Source organism: Xiphophorus maculatus, chromosome 12 (assembly GCF_002775205.1).
Source record: "Xiphophorus maculatus strain JP 163 A chromosome 12, X_maculatus-5.0-male, whole genome shotgun sequence".
Lineage (NCBI taxonomy): Eukaryota > Metazoa > Chordata > Actinopteri > Cyprinodontiformes > Poeciliidae > Xiphophorus > Xiphophorus maculatus.
Window position 1 is genome coordinate 9,814,091 of NC_036454.1, and position 20,023 is coordinate 9,834,113.

The 20,023-nt window shown below is 39.0% G+C and overlaps 1 protein-coding gene across 4 annotated transcripts in view; it reads left to right on the top strand.

Annotated features, from left to right (window-relative positions):
- slc20a2 (solute carrier family 20 member 2) overlaps nt 1-16,989 on the top strand; it is a 53,938-nt gene extending 36,949 nt beyond the window's left edge. For 3 of the 4 annotated variants that reach the window (XM_005798408.2, XM_023342975.1, XM_005798409.2), the window contains exons 8-11: nt 671-1,301; nt 1,951-2,136; nt 5,700-5,784; nt 11,348-16,989. In XM_005798408.2, the coding sequence (XP_005798465.1) occupies nt 671-1,301; nt 1,951-2,136; nt 5,700-5,784; nt 11,348-11,512 (1,067 nt within the window). In that variant the 3' untranslated portion in view covers nt 11,513-16,989. Of the gene's footprint in view, nt 1-670; nt 1,302-1,950; nt 2,137-5,699; nt 5,785-7,864; nt 7,950-11,347 lie in introns of all 4 variants that reach the window. The other variant, XM_023342974.1, reaches the window with a different exon arrangement.
- The last annotated feature ends 3,034 nt before the right edge of the window (nt 16,990-20,023 follow it).

The following is a 20,023-nucleotide window of genomic DNA, read 5'->3' on the forward strand; positions in this document are numbered from 1 at the left end:
CCCGGAGGTTTATTAGAGAACATTTATGAACAACCAGCAGCAGATTACAGGTTTGGTTCTAAAACAAAATCCATAGCTTCCTGCTGCAAACCTACCAAGACATGACTATCCACAGGTCAGCAAAGAGAGCATTTAGCCAAGAAATAGTGAAGAAGTCCACAGTTCATGTGGAAGAATCTGTTCATTGGACAAGTTAAATGAAGTTTATTTGTACACCATGTTCCACTAACAAGGCAGTTCAAAGTGCTTTACACCATAAAAACATGATATAATAACCAATTATGAAATGGCAATAAACATTACGTTTTGTCAAATGTCATCATCAAAATCATCAAGCAAATATACATCAAATATGTTGACCAATGTGCCAGTTATTATAAATCAAGGGTGACTCTAAGGGTTTTTATTCTTGATTTAAATGAACTGTTTCAGTGATTTGAAGTGGAATAGAACTTAAATGTGCAGCCAGAGAGATGATGGACATATTTAGATTAAAGCATATTTATGTAAGCGTGGTCGGTCCAGTTAATGCCCTTGGCCTAAATCCAAATTTATAATATGTATCTCAAACCATTCAGATTTCAAACTAAATAGGGAAAACTAAAATAAACTGACTGTTGAAAGGGCTTTGCATGTTCTCCCTAAAGCCCTCCTTGTTTCCACCTTTTAGGTCGAACCCACTCTATGACTAACGGCTGCCTCAAGTCACCCATCGCTAACGGCAGCTTCACCTTCGATGGCCACATGCGTAGCGACGGCCAGGTTTACCACACGGTCCACAAGGACTCCGGCCTCTACAAAGACTTGCTCCACAAAATCCACCTGGGCCGCATGGATGATGGCGACCGATCCGGCGCACAACAGCCTGACAACAATTACCGTCTGCTGCGCCGCAACAACAGCTACACCTGCTACACAGCCGCGATATGCGGCATGCCCGTCCAGCCTGTCAGGCGCTCTGAGTCCCGTGATGACAGCGAGAAGCTGGTGGGAGAGGGCGGCGGCAGGAGCAACAGCGTATCCTACTCCAAAAAGCGGGTACGTTACGACAGCTACTCTTCGTACTGCAATGCCGTGGCCGAGGCTGAGATCGAAGCAGAGGAGGGAGGAGTGGAGCTGAAGCTGGCCACAGAGCTGGGAGGGGTGGAGGAAGAAGGAGCTCCAGCGCCGGTGCCTCTTGATGACTTGGTAGAGGAAGAGCACGAGGAGAAGGACAAGTCCGAGGTGTTCCTGCTTTTCCACTTCCTGCAGATCCTCACCGCTTGCTTTGGCTCTTTCGCCCATGGAGGCAATGATGTCAGGTGAGTAGAGTTTTATAGTAACTAATTATATTTACTCAGTTACATTTACTTTAGAAACCTTTTGGGAAAAAAATTATCTTTTAGGAGTACTTTTACTTCTACAGAGGAAAAATGTATTTTGTAAAGAATCACAATTTCTAGCCCTGGTAATTGTGAATCGTTTCAAAATGTTCAATAACCAATTTTAAATCAAATGAAGAACAAACGTTGTCACCAAAAACTCACCAGATATGGACACACACCTGCATGTTTTGTTAATGTTTCATAAGCTTCATATTGAAAGAAATTGATTTAGAAAAATAATTATTTTTGTATGTTTTCATTTTGTAATTGTTATTTATATGAATTTTCATTTTGATGTTTAAAATATCAACATTTCCACATAACTTTATAATTTGGTCTGTCTGATGATGTTATTTTTATATTTACATCAGTTACTCAGTACTTGAATAGCCATGTTATCTAATGCTTTTTTACTCTTGAATAGTTTCTTGAGCAGCTACTTTTTACTTTTAAAAACAAATAAAATTATGTTGAAGTAGTGCTTCTCTTATTTGTGGTCGATATTTGGTGATCAGTTTAACTCAGGTTAGCTATTTCAATCAGAGATACTACATAAACTGAAGGCATTATTTTCTGATATTTGCAGTAATGCCATCGGGCCCCTGGTGGCGCTGTGGATGATTTATGAACAGGGCGGAGTCATGCAGGACGCTACCACTCCGATCTGGCTGCTGTTTTATGGCGGTGTGGGCATCTGTGCCGGCCTGTGGGTGTGGGGACGGCGCGTCATCCAGACCATGGGGAAGGACTTGACTCCCATCACCCCTTCAAGGTGAGAGAGTCTCCTTATAGGACACACGGTGCAGAGGTGTCTGCTTGTACGTGGCTGGGTGGTTGAACATGTGATAAAGATTGAATTTCCTACTTGATTGTGTTGACTTGCCCCAAAGAGGCTGACACAAACAGGTTCATCCAATTCTGCAGACTCTGTGGTGAGTAAACACACACAGCTTTAATAGGACCCAGCACTCAGGGTCATGAAGAATGTTTAGAGTAATTGATCACTTAGAGGGTAGTTAATAATCCACAACAGCCAGACAGAAAAACACAAACACATGGAAACAGTCACTTCCATTGTGCGGTTGTAAACGCCTCATGAGCTACCTGTGACTCATTATGTTTAAACTGAACATGCTCCAATTCACACAAACACTCCTGTTACTGACTACAGTTACTACGCCAGCTGCTCAAACAATATTTATAGAATCATTGTCGCTTCAGATGAATCAGAACCTATTTATCTATTGTACTTTGCAAAATTTTCCAACCACTTTTAACATCTTAATATTCTAGATCTGTTAAAGTGTTTCTAAAGATTTTCAGTAAAGGAATATATCTATGCCATTCTATAATAGTTAAATCGTATCCAATAAGTTTGCATTAAGAAGCTTAAAAGAATATGACAGAGATCCTCAGTTTGCTTTTAATTTGACAACATTTTGAAATTGATTTGAATGATCCAGAGAACAGGTCAAATTGCTTCAATAAAAAACTTATTCAGATGTATAAATAAAGAGTCCAATATTCTCTTTGTCATGCAGGTTCTTATTAATTGTTGGAATCCTCCTAAAAATCAACATTTCTAAGCAGTGCAGTATATGTTCTGTTACGGTTTGACCTGTTGCATAATACGTGTGGATAATTGGGTCGTCTTTCAGACCACAGTAAATGAACCCCTACAGCTCGCTGTCCAACAACTCACGCAGCCGCAGCAGCAGTCAGAGCTCATCGTTAATAGCTCCCTGCTCTTCATTCGTCTTTGCTTCCATCTCTCTGTCTCTTGCTGTCTCCTAAGTCTTCCCACGCATTATCTAAAGAATGTGTGCACGCAAACCTCTGCAATGTCTGTTAAGAAAAAAAACAGCACTTTGCCTGCGGGTTGCACAAACTGTGTTGAATGTACTGTATGTGCGCTTGTATGCATGCATGCTTATTTAGGCCTAATTACTCCAACAAGCTCCTATGAGGTTGTGTGCGTGTGCAAGTTGTTTTTGCCTGGCAGGAGCATCACAGAGGGTTACAGGAAGTCGTTTGGCATTCCGGATGAAGTGGAGTAGGATGAGGGAATGAGGGAACAAACCACAGTGGGAACTTCTCCTCTCAAACCACAGGGAGGGACGACAGCCTGGCGACTCCTCTTGCACTTTTTCTTTTTTTTTCTTTTTTCCCTTTCTTTGTCGTTATTTTTTTTTACCCTTTAGTAAATATCTGTTGATTTCCTCATCCTTTGGTCTTTTATTCATCTTTCTCCTTTAAATCTGTCTCCCTTTTCCCCTCAGTCCTTCCCACGCTCATGCTATCTCATTATTTTCCCTCTTTCTTTATTTCTCCACCTTTTTATTTTCTCCTTTCTCTTTGTGTGTGTACCCTTTTTTTCCACTTAATCTCTCTCCTTCCATCCCACACTAACTGGGCTGCCAGTATCCTAAGACAAATTTGCTCTGGTTCACAGTTCAAAAGCCTCGCTTTTCTCCAGAGTCCGTTTTCATGAATCAGCCTGACAAAGAAATTTGTTTTGGGGCAAAAACAGAACATTGTGTGTGTTTGTGTGGTATACAGTACATGCCCTGGCATATATTTAAGCAGCCCAGTAATCCCTGGCACGGTGAGGTATTTTCAAACCTGGAGTATGGATTTTCATCATTCCCCTCAAGCCTCGGCCTGATGAGATTGGTGCAGATGTTGCTTGTGCTGTTTGAGCTTTCAGCAGTTAGTGTGTTTGAAGTGTGTTTGAAGCAACCAGATCTTCATACTACCAGATAAGTCGGTCAGTTCAACCTCAAGTTAGAGAATCATATTTTCCAATCTCAATAGTCAAGCTTACTTCACTCTTAAGTGAAGTAACTTTTCCTCAATGCATAGAAATTTAATTTGAGTCCTCTCTAGTTATCCATTGTGTATTACACCAGAGGGAGACAAAGGGAGGCTTTATTGTAGTACATTTGCTGCACATTCAAAATAATATTTCTAACACCTATAGTAGGCATGAGCAGTATGAGAAAAAAGCATACTTTTGTGGTTTTCATACAAAAATGTAGTACAGAAAAATGGAAACCTGTGTGAAAGCCTGACTTGTAAAACCTCTGACTGGGACAAAATGGCATTTATTTTGTTCACTTCAGTGTGTTATCAGTTTCTGACACCATATTGAGAATTGTCAAATCATAATTGACTAATTAACAATAAAATTTATCAGGAAATCCACATCAGCTAAATACCACTTGAACTGCTGTGAACATGTCACTTTAAGTTTTTTAAGGTAGGTATTTTAGTTGTCTACCTATTTAGAGTAACGTTTAGCAAAGTTGATTTGTCAAAAACGCTTAGACTACTGCCAAGGACTAATAGCTACACTTCAACAAGTCTTCTAAATATTTCTGCTTGCTGCAATGCCTGAACTCTACCAGCTCACTTCGATTGTTAAAGCAAACCAGTCTTCAGAGAGAGATTCTCCAGAAGGATTCTAGATGAGATTCAGGGGAATATTAGGTGTACATTATGCAGATAATAATGTCTTACTGAAAGAAACTGCAAAAATATTCCCTTTTTTTTTGCCATTTTACACCTTCACAGAAGGCTTAGGAATATATCTGGACTAAAGCCCCATTAGCGATTCAAATAGCCTCTGAAACATTAACATTTTAGCTGAAGTAGTTCCCGTTTACAGAGGGATTGAAGCTTTGCTCAAAAGTACCTTTGGTGAAATCATTGGAGCCTTGCTGGGATACAGATTAGCCCTGCTGTTGGTGACCAGTGACTGGAATGAGATTTTAACGATTATGTCTCTGTAGATAAATGAAATCCACCCAGAAATTTGCTTCAGTGTTGCTGCTTTTTATTTAGCAAATATCAATAATAGAAATAGTACAAAGGAATCCTCTAGTTTCAAGCTGCTGCCTTTGTGCTCTATAATTTTAATTCTGTAATTTTCTGACACATGCACATAAATTTTGTGTATTTTCTGTGAATGCATTAATGATTTTCTCTTTCAGTTTATCCATTGTTCTAGAGCCAAAGATCCCTGGAAACGGGGAGTGATTTCTGTCTTCTTGTAAGCGTTAGGCTCTTCCTAGTCACACCGGTCTGTGATCACATGCCACCATACCTTAAATTACCGGCAAACACTCAAGACCTCACAGAAGGTCTTTGTGTGTGGCTGTCTAATGAAGGGCTTTAGTAATTACAGTTTCATTGTTATTGTTTGACTGTGTGATGTGTAAACATATAAGAACTGTTGAAATGTGCTTGGTGATGTGGATGCTGGGGAGGCGGTGCCTCTAGCAGCTCCGTCCAAGTCATTACAGTGAAGAACGTCTCCCCTCCCTCCTTCCACAGTGGGTTCACTATTGAACTGGCCTCTGCAGTCACAGTCGTGTTGGCTTCAAATATCGGAATCCCTGTCAGTACCACACACTGCAAGGTATGACCGAGTGGCCCCTCCCACTCCCTCAGACTGACCTCTTGACCCCTGCAGGTCCCTCCAGCGGAGAGGGGAGCTCACACTTTCTCCCAGGGCGCCGGGCCTTAGATTATCCCTGGAGCCAGAAAGTAAAGACTCTAAAAATTGCTGAATTCTAACATTTGAATTATTGTCGTTAAAATTTTCTGATTTATGGCAATTTTTTGATGGGTTTGACAATCATTTTTGTTTTATTTTTTTTACTGAAAATATTTTTGATTGAGCTCATCTCTAAACATGGAAAGACTACAACATTGATAAAATATGCCAAATGTATTCATTTTAAAAAAAAAAGCAGAGATTTGGTAGATTTTTTGAATATTTTAATTCCTGGTGTGTCATTTATATAAAATCCTCAGCATTAACTGTTGAAGCTGGGTAAGCAAATTTCAGTTCACACCTTTAGAGTCGAGCAATAAAGCAAAAACAATATGCATCCCAATAGACATGTGATCAATATCAATATATGATGACAGATCAAATTTTCAATAATTTCACTGAATCGCATAGCATTCTGGGGGATGTAGGCTAGGTAAACAAGGTGGGCAGCATCAACTAACTCACTCACTCTTGGTTGCCCAGCAACAACCTGTTGAGTAACATGTGCAGCAGTAGTTTCAGGTTTCATCAGCATGCCTCATTACTGCTTAAATAAAAAAATAATTTGAGTGAAAAGAGAAAATTAGTATAACAGCCTGAAAGGAAGCTGTGGATTAAGCAGGAAAGATCACTTCACCAGTTTGACAGCATTTCACATATTTAAAATAAAAAGCTAATCAATAATTATAGATATTGACTGACATGAAACCTTTATATGCAATACAATTTTGTATTATCCAGCCCAATCAATTCTCCATCCTGTTGTAAGCCTATATAGCCATAAATTAAAAAAATAAGAGCTATTAATATATATGAATTTTGATTCTATTTGCACGAAATAAATTGGTGAGAACTGATGTCATATCCGCTCATAGAAGTGATTGTAATTGTGCTTCCACCATGATAAACAACATGATGTTTACCAGTGAAACTGGTTCTGTGCTAGCAGTGTTAGCTGGGCTGCAGGAGCTAACTAGTTTATAAGCAGTTGAGTTCTTTCTCATCATGACTAAGCAATTGATCAAAAAACTGTGACACCCACAAAATTATAAAATGCATGCAATTTCTAAAAGTTTTAGAAACAATTTGGAGCTTACATGGTGGATCTTTTTGCTTATGATAATTATATGATCACAAAAGCATAATGTATGAAATATGACCCACAAAAGAGGTTTTCTCAAGTAAATAAAAAAGCAAATTTTTAAAAATCATTATTTTCAAATAATATTAAAAGTGTTGGAAAAACCATAAAATCTGGTCAGAAATACTCAATTTTGGTGTAATAATGACCACCAAAATGTTTTTGAAGGAAATATTCTTGCCTTCAATGTAGTTTATTTTTTTAAACAACCTTTTAAGATTAAGAGGTTTTGCTTTGCCATTATTTAGACACAAATATCTCTATAATATACACTTTTTAAAAAAAACCTGCAACTTTATCATTTCAAATGATTGCCAAAGCTATTTCATCCGCAGCCACGCCTTTATCAACTTTTCCTTTTAAAGTCCAGATTTTACCGTCCAGTTAGAGGAGAACACTATCGGACATTTTGTCCCATCCAGCCGTTCTCGGACAGCCCTGGGCCTCAGTGTGCAGCTCCTCTCCCCTGCTCTTTTCAGGAACACCAGATCCAGACTGGAAGGCGAGGCGGACCGGTCCAGTCCCAGTCCTGCCTGATCCCCGCCCCCTGCTCCCTCCTCCACACCTACTTTACTCTGTTTCATTTCCACCAGCTCTCATAATGCCGCCCACTCAACACTGGCATGGTTTGGCGCGTGGGTCCCCACCCTCCTGTGCTCGGTCGTAAGCCGACTTCCCCTCCACCGTCCCCCACCACCGGCCGGCGTCCTCCTACCCGATCCCACCCGTCACACTTTGTTTTCCACTATTTTTACCTCTCCCTCTTCATCTTTCTGTCTCTCCACTCATGTGTCTTCACAGCGGATTTTGCATTGAAGTAATGAGTGCGCTAACAGTGCTTGTTGCATCAAATGTGGGCATCCCAATAAGCTCCACCCACTGCAAGGTATTGGAGTTTATAAGCGGTTGAGTGAGGAGCCTCCACCTTGAGAGCTCTTCCTCAGCGCTTCATCTCTAGCTCTTGATCACTGAAATCAATCACAACTCCTGAAATTGAAGTTTTGATCTCTCTTGCAGTTTTTCTCCAGCAACTAAATTTCCAATTTTTCTTAAGGGGAACTTTGCAACATCAAAGATTGTACTTGGTTTGATACTTGGGATTAAGTTTTTACTCATAAATGTATTCGTAGTCTAGCCTACCTTAACAAATTATTATTTTCACCCTGAAATTGTAAGGCTTTAAATCCCTTACCATATTTAAACTTCAATTAATGAAAATGAGTTGCTTCTTTTGTAGAATAATAATAATTGGCCCTCATATTGAATTATCTCTAATTTTTTTCAGTTATTTACTTATCTACATATGATTTTATTTTTGACTCCAAACCAGTAGTTAATCATTTATTCGGTTTTTGAATGATGGCACTTTTGGATTTCAGTCATAAAAGCTTCAAATAATCTGCATACTGAAACTGTCATTGAATAGTACATCTTTAGCATAAACATTTCTTTGAGACAATTCTGTATTTTACAAATTTTCTGCCTAAAGTTTTTTAAATCAACGTTCCCCAGTTATTTAGCAGTTGAGTTATTGAATTTGGTGCCTTTGGGTGTCCATATCCTGAGGCTTGAATTCCCTGAGGGGAAACTGCAGGAGACTCAAAACTGGTGTCCAGTTACTGATGATCAGTTTGTCTAAATATCACTATTATCACCATCAGCACCATTCCTTATCTCCATTTCTCACATACAACCCTATCATGTTTCTTCTCTAAAATTTTGAATAATCTGCTGCTTTGCCAAGACGCTAAATCTAATGATGGTTAGAAGTTTATGATTGTGGTAATTATGTAATTTTTAAATGATTTGGTCTGGAGATGTACCGATGTTTTTGGTGAAATGCAATCTAAAAAACTAAATTCTAATTTGTAAATTGATTGGATTTAAAGCCATTTGCTATTTTAAACTGAGAGAGTGAAACTGAGATTTCTCGGTGTCCTTCAAGTCTTTGGTAATAAATTAACTTCATATCCGTGCATCTCCAATGATTCAGTTTGTGTGAAGGAGAGAGTGTGAGGATTTATGGGCATTGATTGGGTTTCATTAACTTGTGTCGGGTCCGACTGATCTGTTTCTTAGATCTGGCTTTTCTCTTTTTGTTGAGGCTAAATCGATGCCCGGTCCTTGGTGTGAGTCAATATAAGATGATCGTGTACAGTGACTTTGCTGTTTCTGAGGATCTGTGGGCAGGTGACTCTAAGACTGAGGTTACTGCATGTAAATTATCTAAAAACAATATATTTTTTTACTGTTTCTTGGAGTATTGAGGTTCATGTTGGTGACAAACAATTTGACAAGAATCTCCCATACGAACCTCCAGGTCTTAGTGTTGCTCACTGTTTGTTCGTCCGACCTTTCATCTACAAATGTGGACCGATTTAAATGTGTCGGGTGAGGTCGGCAGAGATCAGAGTGCGCTCGGCGTCTCACGTTTCTCTGGCTGAATGTGAGCAGACGGCTAAGTGTTACCTGCTGCTCTGACTGACAGCAAGTCACTGCACATGATTCTCAAACATGTCTGAAATCGTATTTTTCTTCCAACTGAACTGGGTTCCTGCTATTTAAGGTAAATAAAAAAAATGCATAAGTGAAAGTCTGACACTGAGTGTGTTTCATAGGCTAGACCTGCTTGTGGTCAGGCTTTCACACGAGAGTTGTTTTTTTTTTTGGTTTAGTCGGTAATAACCTCCAGGCTTGCCGTTACTAACACTCATTTGAGTCTGAAATGTAAAGAGCTGCAGGCCTGCACACGCTCTTCTATTCACAGCTGACCTGTCACTCCTTATCAGCTCAAATATTATTAGCAATTTTACTCAGGCTCTTCTTTTTTAGAAGGCTGATGCTAAACTTTATTGCGAAAGGATAAGAACCTTTACAGGTTTGCAGATGTAAATAAATAATAAATACAAAATCCAGTCAAGTGCTTCTGATTACACAGAAGTGTAGCATTCAATCTGTTTAGTTGTTGAAGAAGCTAATAGCTACACAGACCGATTTGTTGGCACCCGTGGTAAAGATATGCAAAAAGCATGAATAAATAGTACTACAATGCATCACTCAATGACCGAGTTACCTCCTGATACATTCAAGTTCTACATAGAAATAAAAAACTGTTTAATTTTAAAGCAATTATATAGCTTAATCAGAGGTCTGCGCTACAAAAATACTAAATCTTCCAAAGTAATTTTGATTTAGCGACAATCTTAGTAAACTTAATATAACATAAAACTAACTTGCGCATAAATTCTCAGCATGATGTAGGAGCTTGTTTTAAGTGAATGATGCCTTAATATTGTTTAAAAAGTATTGGTTCCAACGGCAGATTATTTCACTTAGAGCTAGACATGTTTCCTATAAGTGAAATAATTTGACAGTGAAACTAGTAAATTTTTTTAAAATCAAAATGAAGGGATTATATACTTAGAACAAGCTGCTACAGTATATCTTGCTGCAATGTTACCTGTAAGTAAGTTTTGTCTTATTTCACATTGACTAACATATTTGCAATAGAAACCAGACCAAAAATACTCTTAAGATTTTGTGTTTTTGCAGTGAATCTTCTGTCATGCGACTTGTCAATGCATCCATGCTCCAGCATGGACTGATTCTAAAGGCTGAAACCACCTGAAAACTCAGGAAGTTTTGCAAAGACCTGATCGTTAGCAATTTACTTGATTCAAGTGTGCTGGAGCAGGGACACATCCAGCAAATGCAGAACACTGACACTAGAAGACTGGAGTTGCAAACCCCTGGGCTACATCAGGAATGAAATAAAAGTTCAGTAGACATAAAATTAGCTTCCAGATCCAAATCATATTTAAAAGTTGTAGGGTGAGCTGAGGGAAGAAGAAAAGAACTCTGAATGATCTGGAGGTACCATCTAAAATCCATCTCTGCGTGCTCCAATCTTGGAACATGCTGTCCTGTTGACAGAAGGGGAAATGTACGAACGAGCATCCAGAAATTACCAATATCTGAGCTACTTTTTTTTTTTTCCCTTACTTGCATAAATATTCAAGAAAGGGTGGATATTTAATATGCAGCTGTGATGACAGAAGAATTTATTACAAATCTTTACCTGAGGTGCCAATAAATTTTTTCACAGCTGTATATCTGAGCTGAGAAATGACAGTGATGTCTAATGGAAGTGAAAATATTCTGGCCACATAGTCCTGAGAACCGCAAAGACACCCTGCAGCTCTTCACCATCTCTGCAACCTTCAAACGCGTTCAGTTCTGCTGCTGATTGTTTTTCTGTCTCTTCTCTCCATCCGTGCCGTCCAGGTGGGCTCGGTCGTAGCCGTGGGCTGGATCCGCTCCCAGAAAGCCGTGGACTGGCACCTCTTCAGGAACATCTTCCTGGCCTGGTTCGTCACGGTGCCGGTGGCTGGCCTGTTCAGCGCCGCCGTCATGGCCCTGTTCGTCTACGGCATCCTGCCCTTCGTCTGAGGGGGGAAGTGGCCGGGAGGGCGAGCGGTGGAGAATGCAAGAGGGGAGTCAGAGAAGGGGAAACTTGGAAGGAAATCGTAGCTTGGGTGTTGTTGAGGGAAGACAAGTAGGAACTGGAGTGAGTGAAGTGAAGGAGAAGAGTTTGAGGAAGCTGCAGAGGTTTACAAATGGACTTTGGTTGTACTGTGAGGAGGGTTGGTTCCCACGCTGCCTGGCTCTGTCCGGAAGTCCTCTCAACTCCTTTGAGTTCAATCAGTTCATATTTATTCTCTTTTTGGGGGGAAATGCATCATTCAGTCTGCTGTAAATACAAAAATAGGAAATTTACCTTTTAATTAAAAAAAGAAATTAAGAATTAAAAAAAAAAAAGTAACCATACTAGTGAGCACATATCTGATATCCGAACAAGGAAAAAAAGTGTACATATTGTCGTTCTGACTGAGTGTGATCTGTTGTATTACGGCTTGCTTTGGCACAAAAAAATTAGAAAAGACATGCGTGTGGTTAACCAACCCATCCATCATGTCCGTTTTTAAACACGCCAGCTAGGTACAACCGGGGCCAAAAGGAAAGGATGCCTCAGAAAAAGAGAGTCGTGCAACGTTTTATTTTCCATGATACCATAGAAACCTAATTTACTAAAGAATTTGATTTTCATTTTTGTGGAGAGCTCCTGTATGTTTTTAGAGATGAGTCTCATATTTTTAAATGATGTATTATAATGTAATTTGTACTGTAAATACTGTCCTTTATGGAGTTTGGCAGTGGGTCCTGGTTTCTTTTTATTGTTGTAGAGAGGGGGCGGGGATTGGCTCTTCATCTTATCGTCATCATGATTCATGCTCGAGGTTCAGAGTAGGGGAGAAAAAAAGTGTGGTTTGATTGGAAACAGCTCAGTTTGAGGAAATGAACCGGAAAGGTTGGGTTGGGGAAGATAGGTCACTCTCCTCAGAGTCGATCCATGCCAAAGTCAACATTTCAGCATGCCAATTTAGGGCCGAAAGATGCCAAAACACTAAAACTGAGCTGAGGCGTGCGAGCGCAAACTGACGAGGTCCCATAACATATCTTTATCCTTATGCCTTTATTTTCATACATACAGCTGAGTCACTGTCATATCGAACCCTACTTTCACATGATAAATGGTATCATATCGAACACTAAAACGTGTAAAGAAAGAGGACTCCAGCAAAAAGCAGCATAGCCTCAGTGCAGAGGCGTCTTCTGCCCGCCGGTGCTAAAGGTTCAATTTGATTCCATACAGTCAGAGTAAAGGCTCACCTAACGCCTGGTGCAGGATTTCAGGCTGCTCATAACACTAAATATCATAAGACATCTGTCTTAAAGAGATGGTCAAGGACTACAAGAAGTGAGGCTTTGTTAGAAGTTTGTAAGCAGTTGATTTCTAACCTGTAGAGGGAAACTCGATTGTTTTATTTTGTTATGATATTCCCTCTGAAGCCAGAATTCATACCTGGAAGTTAAATCAGACTCCAGCTGCAAGTCAGAATAAAACTGTTTGGTAGTGGTATCCATGGTAACTATTAGCAATAAAAAATGATCACAGCAAAATTCTTTGTTTAATGCGTTTAAACTCTGAAGGAACAGTTTTACAACTAGCGATTGTGGAGCACTGTGTCCCATTGATTTATGAAAGACGAACCGTAAGAAGCACTGAAACGTAGTTTATACCTCCACCAATCACATTCAGTAAACCTGGCAGCCATTTTGGATGTTAAACCTAGGACTGTTGGATACCTCCAAACTTTCAAAGTCTTGATTTCAGTTTTGATTTCAAGGGGCATTATTGTATTTATGACTTGGATGTTAGAAATTTTGACTTAAACATACTATTATGATCTTAAGTTTATATAAATCGCAATTAACTGGGATTAGAGGCTACTGCTAATTGCTAATCTGAGCAGAGTCGGCTCAAAAACAGACTTTTGTTAGCAACCCAACTCTTAAAAATATCCCAGCATTTTATGTGCAGATTATTTATAAGGCAAAGAAAGGTTGTCTCCTTACTTCATCCTTAAGCCGTTTTGTCCAAACCTAAATACTTTTAAACAAGCTATTTTGAAACTTAACCATTACTTATTAATTTATTTTTCCTAAGAGATTTTAATTCCCAATGCTCATAAAAACATTGAAATCTTAATTTCAGTGGATATTTACCATTAACTCTGCTTCCACTCCCTGTTTGGGCAAATTTACTCTTATGAAATATGACAGGTTATGAGTTACGATCACACCAAAACATTTAGTCATGTCAGCAATATTATTCCTTTTTTAAGTGGTCTCTTAAATTTATACAATCTGATATTTTAAGCACCTTCCTCATGCTAAAAGTAAGAAGAAACTTTGAATTTACTTCCCTCAGTAACAGCTTCAACACCACCAAGAGTGTTTTCGTTATTGCGACCTGCTAGCTCTTCATTCACTGATGGCAGAAAGATTTGGTTTCCACTGAGCTGGAATCTGGCTGTGGAAAATAATTTCTCAGTGAATCTCCACTAGCATTAGCATAGTAGCATTTGCCAAAATCACATTTAAGACTTTGATAGGCTTAAAAACTGGCGTCACTCATATGAGCAGTTAGCTTTGGCCTCTGGTTTAACATGTTTGCATTTAACCTAAATGGAGACGCCATTTTTTTGCTGCAGGAAAGATTTTAGCTTCCTATTATCTGTTTACAGAACCTCACTTCTAAAATCCTGAACTATCCCTTTGATCTCATTTTGTCTGAAAGTGAAAGTGATTTAGAAAAAAAAAAACTGATCATCACCAGCTTTTAAAACAAGGTTACCTAGGTGACTTGCAGAACAAAGTCTAAAGTTATTTTTGTTTGAACAAACTCTATGCCAGCTGTTTAATGTTTTTGTTGTTTTTGTGGTGTGTTTCCTGTTTTTTTTTTTTTCTTCATGAACAAATCTATGCTTAAGTAGCCACATGCCTTGTAACGTGTTTTACTTTGTGCAGAGACGGTAAAATAATTCAGTACTGTGGTGTTTACATTGTAACCATATTGTAGAGTATCTGTTTTAAAAAAAAACAAACTGTTGCCTAATGATGCCAATGAAAGACAAACTATTAACCATGAATTTTTAAGTGCAAGTAAAACAAAACAGAATATAACCAGAAGTGTCTAGAGAGAAAGAGAGCATTGAGAGGAAGTGTGTTTGATTTTTTTTTTTTTCCTCAGTCGTTTTTGTAGTAGTGCCGATCATGATCCCTGTCACTTTACACTGCTACTGCAATGTGTTAACACTACATGTGTGGGTGCAATTCAGTGATGAAAAGAATAACTAGAGAAATCTCATCAAAACTATATATTTTTCTACCATATCTGAGTTTTAACCTGGGTGAGCTTCCGCGCACTTTTACAGGGAGTCGCTGTCGGCTTGAAGTGGGGAGAAACTGCGGGAAATATTCCCACCCACGTCTGTTTTGGCACTCGTGCCCACTCCCACTGAGCCCAGTGTCTTCCTCTAGCATGTAGATTGACGTGTCGATCGCGAGTAGATCAGATTTTGAAATGACCGTTATTATTTTTGAACTATAGATGAAAACACTTTGTAATTTTGTTTCCCTACTGCATTGACTTTGGCAGTGAGCTGCCAGAGGAGGACAGCTCTGCTATGACATCCTGTCTAAAATGCAAAAAAAAAAAAAGTTTCCCCTTCAGGGTTTGCTCCCTGGTTTCTGAGCAGCTGACCTCCCTTGCAGCTCATGACCTTTTACTCAGATCGTGCTGCATAGAGGTCTGCACAGAGCCGGCATGTTCACTTCCTCATGATTTCTGATTTCTGCTGCGTGTTGTGAGGAAGAAGTGCACCTTTTAAAGAAGCTCTGCTTTTGTCTGTAAGCAGTCAGCGTAACTTGTCATGTGGAAAAATCTAAATTTACAAAGCCGAAGATTTTCCCAGTGTAATTAATCTGAATTTTCTTTTTTTTTTAAAAAAACCCTGCTTGCTCATATTTTTGCACCTACTGAATGCATCTCGCACAAGACTTGCAGGCACACAATGTACGGCAGGCAGTTTAACTTAACATGCATGGCTTTCAATTTGGGAAAAGAACCAGACACACTATTCTCCACACATATAGGCCTTCACTGAGATTTGACCTCGCGACCTTTCCGCAGGGAGACGACTGTAATCAGCACACAGAGCAGAATCTCATTTTACAGAGATGGAATTAAAATCTCTCTTCGTCATTAACCCTGGCATTGATTTCTGCTACTTCCATAGCGCCCTCTACAGGTGCTAGACATATTTAAATACTTTTTTTTTTTTTTTTTACAGCAGTAGCATATATCTTAACTGAAAGCTACTGTAATAAAAAGTGAAATTATTTCTACATTATTTCTGAGTGTTGAGGGCACTTCAGAGATGAATGGTGTTTTCCTTTTTAACAGCAGGAGGCTGATATTCTAGCTCCTCACCTTGTGGCGTTTCAAGTGAACATCAACACTCTGTGCAAGCCTCTTGTGCAACTCGCTTTCTCTTGTTTTGTTTTTTTGTTCTCCATGCATTCGTCGTCCTGATAGGCCAAAGGGCAAATTGCTCAGTCCTAGGGTAGGAGAAGTTAAACTATTAAATTTAAAAAACATTACATATTGTTTTTGAACAATATGCCCGAAAACAATATGGATAATATTGTTATCCATATTGTTAATAACCTTATTAACTTTAAGGTTAATAAATTGATTTATCTGACATCTGATCCAAAACTTTCTGTGCACAAAAACATTGCAAAGTAACCTCAAGACAGAAAAAACTGAAATCTTATAAATGGAAACAGTTTTTTTGTTGGTTTTTTCCCCCCAGTTCAGTCCAGTAAATTCAGCCGATAGATGGCGTAGTTTCCCACTTTCTTCACCATAAAGAGGGGCATCATTTTGGCAACTGGCTAAATTGTCATTTAGGGAGTAATTGTGCTTCTGTTGTATTGTTATAATAATTTTATTAACAGAAACTGCACAGAATGTGCCATTTTCTTCTCGCTCCCTGAATGTACATCACAAACTGTTAAAGGTGCAACCTCGTCACTGGACTGGTGTAATAGCGCCCTCTCATGGTTGCATAGAACCAGCTCTCATTGCAGATAAAAGAGAGGGGTTAAAAACATCCGACCGTCATCTGAACATGGCGTGCCATCGTCTGTTTGTTTCTCTGGTCGTTTTTGTAACAAAACGTGCTCCTTGGCCGGCCTGCAGGCTTTGCAGTTCTGTGTCGTCTTCTTACTGTTTACTGCTTCTCAACTGTCCAGTCCTTTAAAAAGGTAAATAGAAGAAAAAAAAATGCAAAGAAATTCAGGATAAACTGTAGCTTGCTTCAACAACAACAACAAAAAAAATCTTATGCTCTTCTGATTTGCATATATCGTACTGTAATGTTTTATTTAAGAATTTTAGTGGAAAAATGTCATTTAAACTAAATTATGGGAATTAAAATTACAAAGAATACCTAAAACAACTGAGTTGTGTTTTTATTTTTGGAGTGGTTTTGCTGAAGTGTCTGTTTCTCCAAGTACTTATCAGTAATGCAGGTAAGAATGTGGTCATGACATCATTATGAGATGGGTTATGAGATGAGATGGGTTATGAGATTATGAGATGAGTTATAGTTATGTTTTTTCAGTTATTCTGCCTTTCAGTAAGAATTCAGTGACCAACTTAAACCATAAGTGCAGAACAGATTTTAAAATTTAATTTTCTTTAAGTTCGCTATATAAATATATCTCTTCTTTTGTCTCACACACCCAACACGCTTGCTTGCTTTCAGTCTCTCGTCTCACTACTTTTATTCAATGTACACAAAGTTCAAGTTTCAACCCCAAACTTTATTATATTGTGGGGGGATTTATTTTATGAAGTAGAAACAAATGAATTTGCTTTCAGTTCTGAGTCTATAGCCTCAAGAACCATTTTCACTGCAATTACTGCTGGAGATCTTTTTTTGTGCGGCTCTTCATTGAAATCCCATTATTGTTTGGAGATGAGATCAAGCTCAGTCAGGGAACAGACTCTTACCTCAGCTGCATACAATACAAAACCAGTACAAAGCTGGCAGATTGTGGAAATAAATATGGATCTTAGAAACTTTCCTTCCTTATAACCCCGTGATACCATATTGTATTAAGCAATCCTGATTAATTAAATAATAGGTTGAAACTTTTTCTTAAAATTCTGGGTATTTTGTGTGGCTATTATTCAAGCAAACGTGATTAAAGTTTAAATAATTAATAACATTGCCTGAAAGTCAGGACTTTAGTCATGTCCTCCCCGCCTCCCCTCTGCTTCACATACTCTCCGTCTCCTACGGATACCGACATGGACAAAAGGCTGCGTGAATCTGCCACATCTTTTCAGGCTGATCGTATTTAGATGTTGGCACATACTTTCCCAGCCGCGTGTTTGTGTCTGCTGGGTTTAATTTAAGAAACCTCTCTAGTAATGCTTGGACAAAAAAAAAAAAAGGCTGGATTAATTCTTGCACACAGCAAGTGACACCGCGTACATTTAACGGGACAATGGCTCCTATTTCATGTCGGTTAAATCAGTAACCAAAAAGAAATGGAAACCACAACCCTCCTGCTGCCTGGGGCTTTGAAAAGCATTTATAATGATGGAGGGCACCGTTTCTGTTTTGTAAAAGGTATTTGTTTGTGGTTTGTCATCCTAATTGACAACAGGAAGTCTTTTGACTGTTTATAAAAATGCGGCTTCTGCATAAAAGCTCCCATCAGGGAGTCGATTATAGAGCTCAAGGTTTCGAACAACTGTTTTAAATTACAGCTTAGATTTAACGATAAAACTAAAACTTGGATAAACACGTTTGTGTTTTTTTTTCAACAGCAAATCGGCTTCGATTTATGCTGAATTTAACACTGCAAAAATATTAATACTCCTCGGACATTTTCATTATTTTATAAACAAATTGAATTGTAAATATCTCAGAATTGTGGCTTGCCTTTGTATTTAGTTCCATTTACTGTTTCAATCCGATACAATTACCTCTAATTGGTAACCTCGTGTGTTTAATTTAATCTCGGTATGGCTGCAGCTGTTCTGTGAAGGTGAGTCTATGATGCGCTCCTGGAGTAATTTTCGTAGGTTGGACATTCCTGTGAAGGTTCCACTTTCTAGTAATAGAGAATAGTTCTCTTGCGTCCCAAAGCCTTAGATATGGCTTTGTAAACTTTTCCAGACAGACTAATGTCAACAAATTTCTTTAGATCTGGCCATGAAGTGCTTCTCTTTGGGAAATTTCCTGATGTTGAATTGTGTCTTATTATGTTATTGGGGCCTGCCATGCAAAGCAATGGCAGGAACCTATTGCTATTCTCCCAAGAAAAGTTTCTTTATTATTATTGGGGCCTGCCATGCAAAGCAATGGCAGGAACCTATTACTATTGTCGGAGAAAGTGTTTCTTTCTTCTTCTTTATTTTTCTTCCGTAACCGTTAATGCGGCTCATACCGCTGCGTGCACACCTACAAATGAGGTATCAAAACGTGCAGAAAATTCACGCCATTCCAGCTATTACTTTTGGTGGGATTCGGGATGAACATGGCGACATAATTCGCAAAAAACTACGAAAAAAACCCCATTATAAGTCAATGGGAAAAATCCTGGAAATACCCTATTTTTGAGGATTTTCTGTGTCGTCACAAATTCACCTAGAAATGCCATTCAAATTTCATTTTGTAGATACGTCTGTGATCTCTTCGAAAGTGAAGACGGCTCGTCGATACCAGTTACGGTTTGTCCACAATTTGCCTCTAAGCGACCCAAAGTTTCTCATTTTTCCTAAAGTTAGAGTGCTTCTCTCGCTGATTAGAGTGAGAGATCAAGACAACTTTTTCAACCCAAATCATTTTTGAAATCGCCATCACGCCCACAAATATCGCACGATTAGTATCAAAATCGGTCCTGACATTGATACGCCTGTCTGCTCCGGTAAAATCTTTTCGAAATTTATCTAGATCGTACGGTTTTCTGTCACGGTGCTTCAGAGCAAAGTCATGCGACAGGATTTTCTGAGGCTGTCTGAGGCTCTCTCCCATGTATTTGAATAGAATTTCATATCTGGGCACACCATTTCTTTCTCTCATCACTGTAAATGCTCTGACTGAGGTACAGATATGAATCTCGGGACTATCGCAGAAGACACATTGACCTCTCATACGCTCGAAACGCTTTTCGAATATGTATTACGGTTCCCGAACAAGAAGGATTTGTTTCCAATGCTTTTTGTCAGTAAAACGTGTTTGCTCAAACACACAATTGTGTGTTTGAGAGCTCAGAGCTCACAGCTCACACCTGCTGAGACCATTATTTACCATAGCAACGGAACTCAAGAGGCTATTGGCTGCTGGTTAGGACTACGAATACGCATCGCTGTAGTTCTATCTATAGTGGAACGCTCAGTTGAAACAGATCAGGACTGAACTGGCCTTTAGAACTACTTGCTGCTATGGGCTGTATATAACTGATTTAACTCAG